The following is a 14,974-nucleotide window of genomic DNA, read 5'->3' as shown; positions in this document are numbered from 1 at the left end:
CGAGTGACCGATGATTTCATTAGCCTGGTCACGCGAGAGGAGCTTGGACGTTGTTGTGAAACGGAGGCCCACGACGGCCGACCGTTCCCCGCGATGACTATCGTTAAACGATCGCTCGGCCAGGTTCAAGGACTGTTATTGGCCACGACACCGTGTTATCCTCCCCCTTGTGGCGTAGTCTCTGATTCTTAGTGTCGATCGAGGATCGTGGTGGAACGCAGAAAGTCTAGACGTATAAAACCAACTTCCTCCGAAGTAAACGATTCGTTCTTAATCTACGAACTGGCTTCGTCTAACTTCATTTACGAGATTCCATTCGTTCTACCGGTTTGTGCTGAATGTTTTTCATAGTCACGTGAATTATGCCGGAAATAATTATCAGTTTATTCGTCCATACAAATAATCGTAAACAAAAATTACGAAAGAAAGAAGACACGATATTCTTGAAGAAGATGCTGTAGACGAGAGTTTGTGAGCAGAAGCGAGGCTATCAGGACGCAGGAGCTTTCCAGGCTGCCAAATGGATAGGTTTTTCCGATGGAAAAGCCACAAGGCACAGGAGGACGTGAGTAGTATGCAGCAAAGAAGCAGAGAAATTTACATTTGATTGGATAGATCGCTGAGTTGGCTTCTTATGGTTTGGTATGGCTTGGTCGAAAACGGTCCCATGACATGGGATAAAAGACCGTAGGATAACACGCGAAGAATAAGAGAGGAAACGAGCAAAGAGGGAGTCGTAGAAAGTTTGAAGATGAAATTATGCATGTATTAGGAGACTATGGTTAAGCGGGTTCTCTCAGGTGGAACGGGTTCCTGGAAATTGTAACTCGCCAGCGATTTCCTCTATACTCTCTGTGAACGCGTAGGATTATGCTTTCCGAACCGGTTTCCGCATTTAAAACATCAGGTTACGTGTAATGCGCGATCATCTCGCGGAAAGTTGGCCTGAATGAACGAAACACCGACAGAAGATACGGATTCCTGTTCGTAAAACGTGCAACTTTGTATCCAATAGATCGATTAACTCTTTCGTTGGACTTCGTGTTAAAAGTGCTTATTTAAGAAATATGTAACTTCGAGTCGGTTTGAAACATTCAGTTTATAGGTACAGAAATCAAACCTGTACGATTTGCTCTTCTCAGATTGTATCGGTAATAGAAAGCACGAATAAAATTGTACATGACGATTTCAATATCGCTAAAGCTTCGTTAGACCAATTCGAATATTTTATCGTCAGATTTTCATATCATTACCCTCTCAAACGCCACTAGTACCTTAATATTCTCATAAATATCCCAAACGGGAATAACGCCACGAAATTGGATACAACGACCTTTATATCGTTGCGGTAAATTTCGGGGTTCGAGGAAATGTTGGGAAACATCGTATTGGCACGAGATGCTGTTCCAACAGAGGCAGCCAAAAAGGGAGAAGTTTCTTCGGGGATTCTTCCAGACGGGGACAAATCACGTATTTTTCTCGCGCAACCCAGTGTCTCTGTGTCCTGAGCCAAGAAGAGGATTAAATACACTCATGGTATTTTTTCCCCTTCGTGGCAACGAATCCTAACGTCGTTCGTCAGACTTTCTCCGTAACGTGACTCCTATACCTCCTTATTTCAACCCCTTAATCCGACCTTAAGTCGGCTGAATGCGATAATTTAGAATTCTTCGATCTCCCAGATACGACTTCGACCTCCTACGAACTTTCTTATGTTGTCGGCCAAAGTAAGGATAAAAGATTCTTCCAAAGGGTAGATACCCCATTTCTTCTCTGGTCTTAAGCATCAATAAGGGTGGTTGAAGATGTTTAATATTAAGTTGGCACGTCAGGCGCGTACAGACGACACCTGCATTTCCTCGAGGGTTGTTTCGCTCTCGCACACGGGTGACAGACTTATTTCCGGACAATTTTACGGCTGTCCTCGTGGAACATGTTTCTTACTTAAGCTTGACAGTCGATGCGCCGAAATATTCTACGGTCGTGATGAATGCGGCATCTGCAATATCCGCGATAGCTTCCATCGACTGCGTGCATGTCGATTAATCATACCAGCGAATCGAATGGCTATGGACATTCGTCTTTGCGTTAATGCTCGCCGAGGCAGATGGTAATTAAAAGCGACTGACAGAGTGGTATCTTCATTTTTCGTAAATTAGGCTTGTAATGAGAGATATTAGGATGTAGATTGTTTTTTCCGTCTTACATCTTCGAACATAAAAATTTCTCGTAAGTTTATAAATATTCGCGATCGCTGATCACGCTAATTGAAAGCAAAAACATTTGCTTGCGACGAGAAAAATGATAGATTCGGCGCCAATGCAAGTTTGAAACAGCAATCACAACGCAATAAAGAAAGAAAAGGAATCTGCACGATCCGAAGCAAGTTGCGCGAACCATCGTCGGAAGCGTGTTCTCGAAACTTTTTTAACCGTTCTTTCCAGTCGTTTGCTCGCGTTGTTTGCACGATGTTACAGCTGTTTCTTTGAGAGATCGTTTCAGCGTGAAAAGTTTCTCGCTCGAGTCGAGAGAAACAACCCGCGTGATATCGTTCGTCGGTTGAATCGAGGAAAGTTCGATCCTCGGCTGTTGAGTTTTTATCGCCGAGCGATAAAGCTCGGGCGAAGAAAGGTTCTCAGTGAGAATAAATTGGCGGCAAGCGGCCTTTCTCTCCTTTGGCTTTTTCGTCGGGAAAAAGCACGAGTCCTCGAGAGGGTAGTGTTGTAAAAGGCCAAGAAAGCGTAGTCGACTCGAGTCGAGAGTAAACTCGTACTTTGCGCGGGTAAACCGACACTCGGCCGAGTGCGAGCTTTCTGCTCTTTTCAACTCGCGTTCCGTCGCCCGAAAGAGACCCCGTGGCCATGAAAAATGTAAGGTCGCGCGCACCCCGTGCCGCGTACAAATTATTTCATCATCGGCGGAGAACGTCTCGAGGGGATATTTCGTGGCCTCTAGAGAACGCTTCCTGCGTCTTCCGTTTGTCGTTTATAGGCTTTCGCCTCGTAAACCTGTTCGTTTCGGCTAGAGACATTTTCATTATTTGCAACTACGAAAGATAGATTTGTTTAACGTTGATCGCGGTGGTGTTAAGGTCGAGATGCTCGACATTTTTTTTTTTTTGCCTAAAAAGAAAAAGTAGGAATTGAAATGGATCGTCGATGTTCTTTAACCTGTTAAGCGTTGTACACGTTGTTTCATTTCTCTCGAAACAAGATACTAAACCATCTCGTCTACGAATAAACCGATAATCCAGAAAGGAACACGATACTTCAAAACCAGCATAAATTAGGCGAACAAGTATCACCGCAAACGTTATCGTTTGAAATATACGGTATCATTCTGGTTGTGATAGTTCAGAAACTTGATTCCTTGGTTGTTTCGAGGACGTTAACCGGTGGATAAGATCCCAATCGAGCGATTTCCTTGCTCTCCCGTTGTTTCACTCCCACGCGCGCTCACCTCATCGCTCGCTGATCGATTAACTTCTCAGCGAGGGAATCGACGTAGGAATCCTGGGAGAAATTCGTTCTTCTCTATCGCAGCATGGTATCTGACCCCGTGAACGTCAATAACACGGCTAAATATCCGTGACAATGCTCCACGCGAGATACGACCAACGTAACCGTCCACGAGTTTCGCGTTACAGGAAGAGTCGACTTATCCGGTCGAATCTAATTGTTGTGCCTGATGGCCGAATGGTGGTTACCGGGTCGTTCACCACGTTTACACCCACATTGCGTTTACCAGCTCGACGGGAGAAGCCATCGCTGTAACACGCGTCCCTCTATATTCTCGAGAACGTAAGCCCTAGCGATTTATTGGGTTTGATGCACCTCGCTGAACTCGAAAACGAACAGTTCTCTCTTTTAACGGTTAGTTTGTGTGTCTCGTATTTTCTCTATGATAAACATTTTTTGGTGTTCGATATAGCTTCTTCGATTAATCGCCGTTGGAAATAATTCCCTGGCATTCATGCAAAGAACGATGTAAAAGCGTACGAAACGGAAAGCTCGTAATTCGCTAATGACACGTAGGATGAAAGATGTAATTTGATTTGCAAGCAGATTCGAAAGATCTCTCGCCAATTACGATCCACTTGGTAAAGTGTCATCAAGCATTCTAAGCAATGCCACGCCAGTTTCACCCTGTCGTTTACAAGTCACCCCGTGTTTCCAGTCGCTTCAGCTATTCAGCCATCGAAGAATCGCCGATACAGCGTCCCATGAGATCCTATGTGCCCTCCGGTCACACAGCTAGAGAGAGCCAGGTCGTGGAGAGAGGAGAGGGATGGAGAGAGGCGATCTATCAGGCGTAGCGAAACGTGTACACGAGGTACACACGACGAGCCCAGTTTTCTCCTATCCGCTGGAACGTTTTACGTTCCTGTGTTTGTGTGTATGTGTTCACGTTGTGTATGTGTACGTGGCGAAGCCGAAGGCATTGTGTGTTCACCGTGTGGAGCTGTTGCTTGATTAACCGCCGTAGAACGCCGCATGTACATACACGGCCGAGCGGGCAACTCGGTTCTCGCATTATTTACGGTTAATGGTTCAAAACGCGGAAGTCCGCTGGCTGTGCGCCACCGCGAGAGAAGCGCTGGCTGGACCTCTTCCTCGGAAAACGCCACTTTTTCAAAATCTTCTCCCAGTCGCGATGTTGTAGATCGCATGGAAATTGTCCAGAATTGCTAAGATGTTCCTTATTACCGAACAATGGAATATTCTGCGCTCTAAGTGGCAGAATATCAATTATTCGCAATCCAATTGTTATTTCCATTATAGAAACTGCAAACCACCATACAATTTTCAAATAGAATGGCATTCCAAAGTAAATTTCTGGTTGCTCGACGTCGACGGCCGCTGGAAACGGAAGCACAAACTTCTCCTGCGCAAACATCCCTTTAAGAGGCAAGTTTCGCCACCTTCGGGCTACGATACACAGAAACAGCACCGTCTCGTCGTTATCATTGCATGCACGCGTCTGCAAAACAATCGAATATCTGGAAGTCTTCCAGTTCTCCCTTTTCCACCCTTCTCGGCAACTTCGACAGTACTTCGCTGCTAACAATTCCTATTTCGCCCCAAAGCGTCGAATTAGACCTACGGAAACGTCCTCGGAGCGCGCGTTGAGATTTCGCCGCGTTCACCGATCTCTCGAAATTGATCGCGAAACAATGTGAGATTATCCGTAGGAAATTGGGTGAGCGACTCCGCGGTTTCACGTAAATCGTATTCCCAGCCGAGTTAGGAACGTAAAAGGATCTCGAGCGGATTATCGATCGATCGTGTTGCAGCAAGAAGCGTCGGTAGACCGCGAGGAACTACGGATTCAGCTCGCGTTTGCGCCTCTATTTCTGTTACAGAGGACTCATCGTGTTGTTTCCTTTGTCGGACGTGCTTGCGTTATCGACACCATTTCTAGGGTGGTAAATGATTTATTTCTGTATGTTCAGCCAACGGCTGTGACTTGGACATAGCTGGAAAAGAACTTTCCACGCTCTTTTTGTGAAATTAATTACGCTTGGGAAAGTTTGGTGGGGAATTTTTCGATGATGTCTCTTTAATTAGAATTGCTGGCGTTTTACTGTTTCAACGATACCTATACTTCTAATGTATCATGTCGTTTGATCGATCGATTGTACAACCTGTATACCGTTGTTTAACGTTAATATCTCGTACATTACATATATTACGAAATATCGAATACAAAGTATTTTTTCTCAAACCAGAAAGTCTTTAAAACTTCTTTATTCAACAGTGCCTATAAATAACAACACTAAAATAAATAAATAACTAATGTTAGAATAAATTGCTGTTGCAGGGTCTGGACAATGTGAGCTCAGCGACCCTCAGGCCTTTCAACTCGGACATCAACACGCCGAGAATCGATAGCTATAGGTTCTCCATGGCAAATCTGGAAGGTGAGCTATCTTTTTTGTATCCAAAATTCTCAATAGACATCGATCGTTCCGTCTCCATGTAATTTCCGCGGCTGTGACATTGCGCCGCTCTAAAAAACGTTTCCTTCGGGACAAAAAATCCGACTTCCTGCTTTGTTCAATACCGTGAACGTCCGTCCATGTTCATACACGACCTGTGTCTCGTATCTAGGACAGTTTTTCTAACGTTCTACCCTCCTCTATTTCGTGCTTCGTGAATAAACGGACGGGACATCGCGCACAAAAGAGACGTTTCATCCCGCGAGATTGTGGCGTAGCTTTTTTTTTACCCTCGGAAACATGCTCGTGGAACCCAAAGAAAACGACGATGTTTTCGTTGATCTTACTCTCTGATTAAATCGGCTGTTGGTGGCGTGCAAATGTCCCTCCACTAATGTTCGTGAAACCGAGTCGACGGCAAATGAGTTTTTCTGTGGACAAAGAGGGGACGCATCGGTAAAGAGCAATTTCCGGTGTTTTATTGCACCTTGTGCTGCGATTTCGTGGCGGTGCGGCGATGCGACGAAGAATCTGATCGGACACGATGATCTTATCGTCGATAAAAGCGTTTCGAGATCGTAAATTACGTGGTTATTGGAAAACTTGAACGTTAAATGACCGTTTAGGTTAGAGGATTTAATAATTTGCTAGGAACGATGAGCAAGACGTCGTTTAATGTTATCGAAAGTTTTTGACTGTTGGTTACTTTGAAAGTAAAAATGGTGAAATTAGTTTCAGTCCTGGGAACGAAGTTTTTGACTAAAGAAATCGTATTGAAGTTACACATAGTTGTTTAATCGTAATAATGTATCGTAAAAATTACTATATTTTTAACTCTATATATATACTTTTTTTCTTTTTACACATTACGAGCCTTCCGTGCATTTTTATGTCTTTACATTTCCCATAAACGAATAAAAATGCGCAATCCATTGATTACTAATTCCTTTCACTCGACTCTTCTTACTATTCCTCTCGACAGAGTCGTAAAAACGTAGGAGGAATTGAAAAGCGAAGAAATATTCCTATTTCCCCAGTGTGTTTCTTCGAGTGCCACAAACGTCTAGTAAGCAGGCTGAAGCGTAGAAAATTCGACGCTGGTCGAACGTGATGCCTGGTTCGGTGGTGGCTCGAATCGCCGGTCACGTCGTCTCCTGCGGCGATTCTGCGGCAACGGCAGCTGCAACTGCAACGGCATCGAGCCTCGCACCTACACCACGCGCGCTTTATCTTAAATCTTTTGAACTAGCTCCAACCTCTCCGTCGCGCCACGAGAAAAATCCCTGCCTCGTCGTATCAGCGAATTTATGCTCGATAGTGCCGCATAGCAGCCTCTAACCGCACGGTGTACGCGCCCGATAGTCTGAAAAATCCTGTACCATGCTTGTACCTCAGCTTCGCACCCTCTTCCTCGCCTCTGGCTTTGAAAAACTCTGCCCTCTTTTCGGTCGTTCCATTAATTTGCTTCCTTTTGGTTGTTAAATTTAACTTTATTGCTTGGTGGTTCTGTTTTGTTACGGGTATCTCCGATTTTTCATTTTTTGAAGATACTGTTCAGGATAAATAAGAATTATTTCATATTTTATTTGAACTTGAGGTACGTGATTGATTTTAAAGAGCAATATTATTCAAGGTTTTAGTGCGTTTTTCTATCTTCAACGTTCTTTAGTTACAATTTTGTATACTCTCTCGTTCAAAACTACCTATAATACCTCGTTAAAAATCGTTTTACATTACCCAAGTACTTGTTTGAAAAGCGTAATAACGATAGTACTTCACGGAAGTACGATAATTCGCGTTAAAACCTTTAATCATAGAAAAGAGGTGAGAGCGACACGAAGAGGATGAGTACTGCAAAAGTTGAAATACGCGCGTTAAAAATACGTTAAAAATGTACGCGTTGAAAGACGAAGCAATTTATAAAGTGACAGTAGAATCTGCTCCTGGGAATTGATACGAGCGTGTGTGTTTTAATTAATGTGCACTCGGATTGAAATCGGAATTACCACGGCAGTTTCATTACCGCGATGCAATAATCTCCACTTTTAATCCGTTCTTTCTATCTTTTACGTTTTCCGAGCTTTCGCTTTCCTTCGGTCTTTTTACTCTTCGCTTTTTAATTATTCCTTGAACTTTCATTCGCACCTCACTCAAAGGGCAAGACACGGTTCTATGGCGATCGTGAAACGTTCTCAAACCAATTTGATAAACGTCGTTGAAATCACGTTTAAACGAATAAAATTATAGCAATTTCATTAATTTATCTCGTTAATGTAAAATGCCGATTAAAACGTCGTTGTTGTATCTGAAACTGTTTACGTGTACATAAATTTTAATTACCAATTAACACCGTCGAAACGTATAATTACGCGTGACTAAGTTTTATTCGACATGTAAATTATTCAACGTTTCGCTGGATCGTGTTCGAATTAATTTATGTTCAAATTTATTCGATCTACTCTTGAACTATTTCGCTGTATCTTACATGCGTAATTTGAAAACACGCTTCATTCGTGGTTGAACTTTGGTTACCCGCAGCTATGCTCTTTATTAAGGATCCTTGCTTCTTCCCTCGCAAAGTAAACGCGCAGTGAAAAGAACCGACACAAAAGAGGCTCGAAAGAAGCCAAACGTGTGCTCAAAGGACTAATGACTGTTGCGTTCGGCTCGAGACAGGACAGTAGGGGGTAAAATTGGTAACTTGACGAAACTCAAGGAAGGCAAGTCATGAAAAATTAATCCCTATTTTTTATTCATTCAAACTTCCTTCTACTTCGCAGCAGGGACATACCACTATGGCTTGTATTTTATCGTTTACCTCTTTTCTATTTATATTTATGAGTGAAGTAAATCGATTTTTTAAACTTTAATTTTGTTGGTACGAGTAAGAAGTAATTTTACGATCGTCTCATTCTCGTTTCTACGACTAAATTTGGTACCTTGGCCCCGCTTCTTTCGTAAACACGTAAATTTGCATAAACATCGGCGGTTTAATCACGATCGAAGAAAAGTATGAAACGCAAACGTGTAGCAGGAAAATTGCACGCTCAGTTGTTCGTTGCGATCCGGTATCTTCGCAGAGGATTGTCGTGGCATCTCTAGAGGGGCAGGCTACGATCGAGTTGTAAAAATCCCGAACAGCTCGGGACTTGCATTCAATTACAGCGACGTAGCCTCGCAGAAATTTAATCAATCATCTCGCGACGCATTAAAATAGCCCAAGCGCATACTACGCTGGCGTCGTTTCATATCTTCCGTCCGTTTTCCTCCCCGGACATTCTGCATACGTCTACAACGAAATTCTAAGTTAATGATGTTAAGTTTGCAACGGTTGTACTGCGACGAAACCCGTGCAATTTGCATCGTTTCGGAATATTCGTCGTAGCCCTATCGCTTCGAAGAGTCGATAAATGTTGTGGTACCGAATTTAATCTCGTTGATGGACGCTTAAAGAGCTTTCAGTCGAGAGGTAGAAGTTTCGATGGCAAAGAAATCGGAAGCTTTTAAAGTAATCTAAATTTTGCAAATTTAATAAAAAAGTTAGATGAAACGTTCTATGTCATGATCGTGGCAGTGCATCGATTTAATAATTTAAAATATTGTATTTCATACGTATGAGATATTTGAATAGTTGGAGAAGTAGCACAAAACATTTGCGAAGCGAGTTAATTAATTTCAAGAAGACAACCGTCATAATTTAAATTGAAGATAATCGTGCTCGTCACGTGATCGCGTATCGCACTTATGCACGCGTTTCTTATCTCTGTATTACCCGATATACTTCAACGGATGGTTTTACGATATCGCGGCGATCATAAAATCTCTTTATCAACGCGCTTTTACGGAGCTCTCACGGAACGACCATCGGCACTTTCGATCGTCGCGATCTCTGCTCGCTTATCATCTCGTAAAAGCATTCTCATCGAATAGAAAATAAAACCTTGCAGGGAATTTCGTTTTCCTTTGAGTCATCAGGTATTTTATCTGTAGCGCGAGGGTAATGTGATGCTCGTGCGAGATTTGGTAGGTGCGATAAATACAACAGTCTGTTATGTTTCAAAGATGAAATGACTTTTGGACAATTTAACTGGCTGAAAAATAAATGGATGTATCGTAAGATCTCCCAAATTTGATAGTAATTAACATAAAGACGTGTTTCAATTTTTAAAACCTTCCAAGTGTATAATAAAATTTTGTCTTTATTTATCGGAATTTAAAAAGTTCAGCAGAAACTGTACTATAACGGAGCTGCCAAAATATTGACACTAAACTTCTCTGCAATGTGCAAATATCGCAAAAACGTCCGAGTAAAATTCATTTCTGCGCTTTGTATTTTTCTCGGATAAGTTTTATTTGAAGAACAGAGGAGAACGGACGCATATGAGCTAATATTGATGCAAATTTTAAATAGTCTAGCCGAGCGCATTCGCTGAAGAGCAACGAACGATAATAAAACAGATAAAATTCATTTTCTATAAAGCACGCGAAACCAAGCGAAAAGGTTTAATGCAACCAGTCAGGTATCCTTCTTTGTGCCGATCTACCTAATAATTTTGTTGTCCACTATATTAGATACAATATGTTTGCGCGTTTCCTCTTATCGTACGTAGCTAGGAACAAGCGTAACTAATACCGGAAACAATTAAGTTTTTAATGACTTCTCTATGTTACGCGCGATAAAAACGATCAATCGATGCTGAAAAATTCAATGTATGTTCGAACGATGCGGTAAAAGCGTTGGTTGAACACATTTGGTAATATTTCAGACTTTTACAGGCTTTAGGTGAATAAAATTTATACTGTATTTGGAAGCGAAATGTATTTTCAATAGAGTTTTCGTGACTCTTTTACGATTGAAATTCTAAATTAAAAATTAAATCGTTAGTTGAATTTTAAAGCATTTTGGTAAAATTTCACGACGTATATTTTACGGCATTATGGAACAACATGTGTAAATATTGGACCTTCGACATTTTTTTATTTTAACGTGAAATTAATGGATAATATAATTTCCAAATTTTGTTTTCATATTATTTATTTTACTCTTATTAGTATTTCTTTATTATTCTTCTAGGTAAATAGAACATAACGCCTTCGGCACTTCGTGAAATAATTTTCATCAGATTACAAACAATACGTATAAAATGATAAAATAGATTAGTCGACGTTTATTTGTTTGGAGCTACGGAAATGAATGAAATGTTGCGACCTCGGAGAAAGACTCGAGAATACGGATTTTTACGCCATTCAAAATATCTCCATTGCGCGTTCTAAAGGAAATCCCTGCTCTCCTAGCTCGTTAATTTATTCTCTTTGACAAATTGTTTCTTCTTAGCCGAGAACGAGTATCCTGTGGGAAAGGTTGCGGCAGAAATTGCCAGAGGCCGCGAGGCTGAACCGGTCGTATTAGGTTCCAGCCTCTTCTGACGAATAATGTCGCGAGTTTATTTCACTGTCACCCCCCGTGCCGCGGCATAATTCACCCCGCGGATTTTATTACGATTCCGAGACACGGTTTTCTTACCTTCGCGAGGGTGAATTTATTCTTTGAACCCCAGGAAGAGGAGGGTTGGGGCCGTGGCACGCGATCAACGTCGTGTGCGTGAAATTGAGAAATGAAAAAGGAACGTCGGCGAATGTTTCTGAGCGTATTAATTGTAAAGAAACTAAATTCAGAGAAATAATGTGTGTCACGTGTTATTAGAAGACTGTACGGAATTTCAAAAAAAAAAAAAAAAAAAAAAGAAAGGAAGATAATTATACCTCGCTATTTTTCTAGCGTTATTAAAATCTATTTACCAAAGTAATTACGGTAAATATCACGGTGATGGCGATGCATTAATCGTGACGCGCGTCCTCGTGATCCGAGGGTTACTCGATCGCCAGGAAGATAACACTCGTACGGTATCGTCGGTGAAAAAAATTACATGCCGCCCAAACGTGCGAGAGAAACTCGCCTGAGAGAAAAATTATTACTGCAGATTAGTCCAGCCTGCCTTCTTACGACAGACCTAAAGTGACTGTCATTATATTTCACGGCAATGCTGCAGCCTGATTAACGAGTGCTCGTGCGCTCGAGCCACCGCAGCTGTTTTATCGCACGACACAGCCTTAAGGTTCTTACTCTGTCGCGTTTAACCTAATTACATACTTTCCTCGGGAGGTACGATCTTCGTGCTAGCGCGACGATCTGTTTAATTGTAGGAAAAAATTCATCGTTTCCCGTTAGACCATTCGTCGTCGCATACTCCGTGTCCACGCTCACAGCTTGTCTAGTGTGAAATTATACATAATTTTCCCCTGGTAATTTTTGCATTGTGATATAAATTCGTATATAATTAAAACAGTATGATATACGACGGGAAATAAAATGTATATCTATCATCGTATTTTGGTTTCTATTAAAGTTAACGTTAAATATCTACCTACATGTTTTTCGTTATTGCAAAAAAAGAAAAAAGAACACGTTAACGTTAAAAAATCCCATTTACTGTTAACACCGGTTGTTTAAGGTTTCTTTAAAATTGCAAAGGAACATTTTAACGACTCCTCGAGTTACATACCAGACACGCAGCCTCAATTTATTTATCCTTGCTAGAAGTCACGGTTAGCTTCACGATCGTCAAGTCAAGTTTCCCGACGTCTTCAAACGTCGTTCGTGCACGCTCTTTCGTGCGTGCACACGCAACACCAAAGGTTGCACTTGTGTGTACAGTGCATAAGCCGGACTTAACAAAACGTGGGGCCGTTCGTGACACAGGGCGGGGCTCATTAGTTAATTAAACAAACGTGTGGGTCACGTGTGGACGATCGAAGGTTACAGGCCCCTTTTGTTAATTTTCTGCCTTTGCTCGCTTGCACGCTTACACGCGGTTCATTTTTGGCAATGATTTCTAGCGCGAACGTATGCGTAAGCGTTTTCCGTGAAATTTGCTCGATGCTTCTTCTTTAAATAATAATTCGCGCGAAGAACTATTCCGAGAAGGTTAAGAACGAAAAATATAAAGAATCGTGGCAACGTGATTGATTTGGATGTGAAGTTATTTAGTACTCGTACATGGTATAAGGATATTTTAATGATATTTTTTAAAAAATGTTTTAAGAGCATTACGATGCAAATATCGAAAGGGAGTAATAAAAAAAAGTTCGTGTTAAAAAAGGAGATTCTTTTGGAAAGACGGATTCTTGAAGCACAAGTTATTTTATAGAGAGAGATTTACTACAATACTTTCACTATCGGAAGTTAAAATACTTACGACAGAACACAAGAGTCAATTGGAATATTCATTTCCTCATAGTGTTGCGTTAAATTTTACAACGATAAAGCGAAATTTATGTTTGAGTCGTATGATTCGCTCTTGGAAAAAGCCTCTTCGTCTCTAGAAACGCAATTATCATTCTTCTCTTGGCGCAACTCATTGTCGGTTTTCGCGGTGACGGAGCAATCATCGTCGATGACACCACGAATCAATCCATAGGCTGCGAATTGTCGCGATAATTGCAACACGAGGCGTATACGCGAACGGCTCCGCTTTCATCGCGACGGTCGTTCGCCTCGTGCGACGTATCGGCTGCCAATTAAGCCCGATAGGAAATTGTTGTTGGAGTTTTGCAAAAAATATCGCCGTGTCAGCGTGTACTTTGTCACGCGTGACCGCCATGCGAAGCGCTTCTATTCGTTTACACGCGACAATAATTCCGACGGCTTCGTTTTCCTTTGTCATTTCTCTGTCATTTCTCATCAAACGCGTAGCGATAATAAAATTGAAAGTAAATAGAAACATTCGTTATGCTAGGAAAACGATTGGTTAAAGTAGCTAGAGTTTAACGCTGTTTTCTGCCGAGATTTGCAATTTTTGTCTGGTTAAGTACAGTTACTTTTTTTTTTTTTTATAAGATAGAGATTTTCAATAATCTACGATAACCTGCACTTTTGTACGTTCTATTGGAATAGTCGGCAAAGATTTGACGGTAAAAAATATCCACAATTTTCCTAGCTCGTAGGGAAATCGTAAAAGAAAACCCACGTCGGTTCGCTTCAAGCGAACTTGGCTAACAGCGCGACGAAATCACCCGATAGCATTATCAAAACGTTAATTACTTGCGAGCCGTGGCTCGTTGCTGCTGCTATCTATACAGAACGATCGACCTGTCCGAATTATCGCGTGGTTCGTCTGCGTTCCGTGCGCGGTTTCAATGGTAATAAGCTCGACGTTCGAAGAGCGAACGCCGTGCTATAGAAAAGCGATGAAATAGATGCGAAATAAATGACCGGTGCAAATTTCCCTCGATAGAAAGCTGGATGAACGTTGAAGCGTGACGATGTGAAATAATTAATCAACGAGAAAGAAGAAAAAAAGAAAAGAAGAGAGAAAAAGTGTCCCTTTGTTCGATTTTCAAACGTCGAATTCGTCGCCTGAAGCACGCTCGACTCGGGCGCTCGATTATTCGCCCGGTATTGTTCGATTTGCGTCGCTCGAATCTCGATGAAAATACGTTTTAACGCATTTCGAGCGTTAAACGCACTCTCGGCCTCTTTCCGAGCGGTTTGCGCTTATAAATATCGCGAATTATTGAAATACACGAGAATCGACGATTGTTGCGAAGTTCGAGTTATAGTCGATCGCCGAACGATTGAAATTCTTTTATGTACGTATGTGTATGTGTTACGTAAAACATTCTGAAATTTCATTAGCAACTGTAATGAGACACGACTGTCACGATCGTATTGGTGCAATTAACACACGTAACATCGACGTGAAACTTCCAAATTGATAAAAAATTGTACACCTTGTCATAAAAATACGCAACACAGACGGAGTCGCAAAAAGCTTCGTAATTTTATCGCAATTCGTCACATATCGAATTTTTTCGCTCGATCTGCCAGTTGCAAGCGAATTAATCGTTCCCGAACCATGATGAGATAACACGGGAATACCGGTTTTCTCCGTACAATTGGTTAAATATGACGCAGCTGCGACGTCAGATTCAGCGTCAATAAAAAGGTACGGCAAAGGTTATCCACGTTCTCGTTAA

At 41.7% G+C, this 14,974-nt stretch overlaps 1 protein-coding gene across 4 annotated transcripts in view; it reads left to right on the top strand.

The window, feature by feature from the left end:
• LOC100744739 (amyloid beta A4 precursor protein-binding family B member 1-interacting protein-like) overlaps window positions 1-14,974 on the top strand; it is a 144,556-nt gene that overhangs the window by 114,083 nt on the left and 15,499 nt on the right. For 3 of the 4 annotated variants that reach the window (XM_012389358.3, XM_024369836.2, XM_012389357.3), the window contains one exon: window positions 5,821-5,920. In XM_012389358.3, coding sequence (XP_012244781.1) covers window positions 5,821-5,920 — 100 coding nt within the window. Of the gene's footprint in view, window positions 1-269; window positions 566-5,820; window positions 5,921-14,974 lie in introns of those variants that run through there. The other variant, XM_024369837.2, reaches the window with a different exon arrangement.

This window comes from Bombus impatiens, unplaced genomic scaffold, assembly GCF_000188095.3.
Source record: "Bombus impatiens unplaced genomic scaffold, BIMP_2.2 scf_0640, whole genome shotgun sequence".
Classification (NCBI taxonomy): domain Eukaryota; kingdom Metazoa; phylum Arthropoda; class Insecta; order Hymenoptera; family Apidae; genus Bombus; species Bombus impatiens.
Note: the sequence above shows the minus strand (reverse complement) of the source record. Positions and strands in the feature narration are given on the sequence as shown.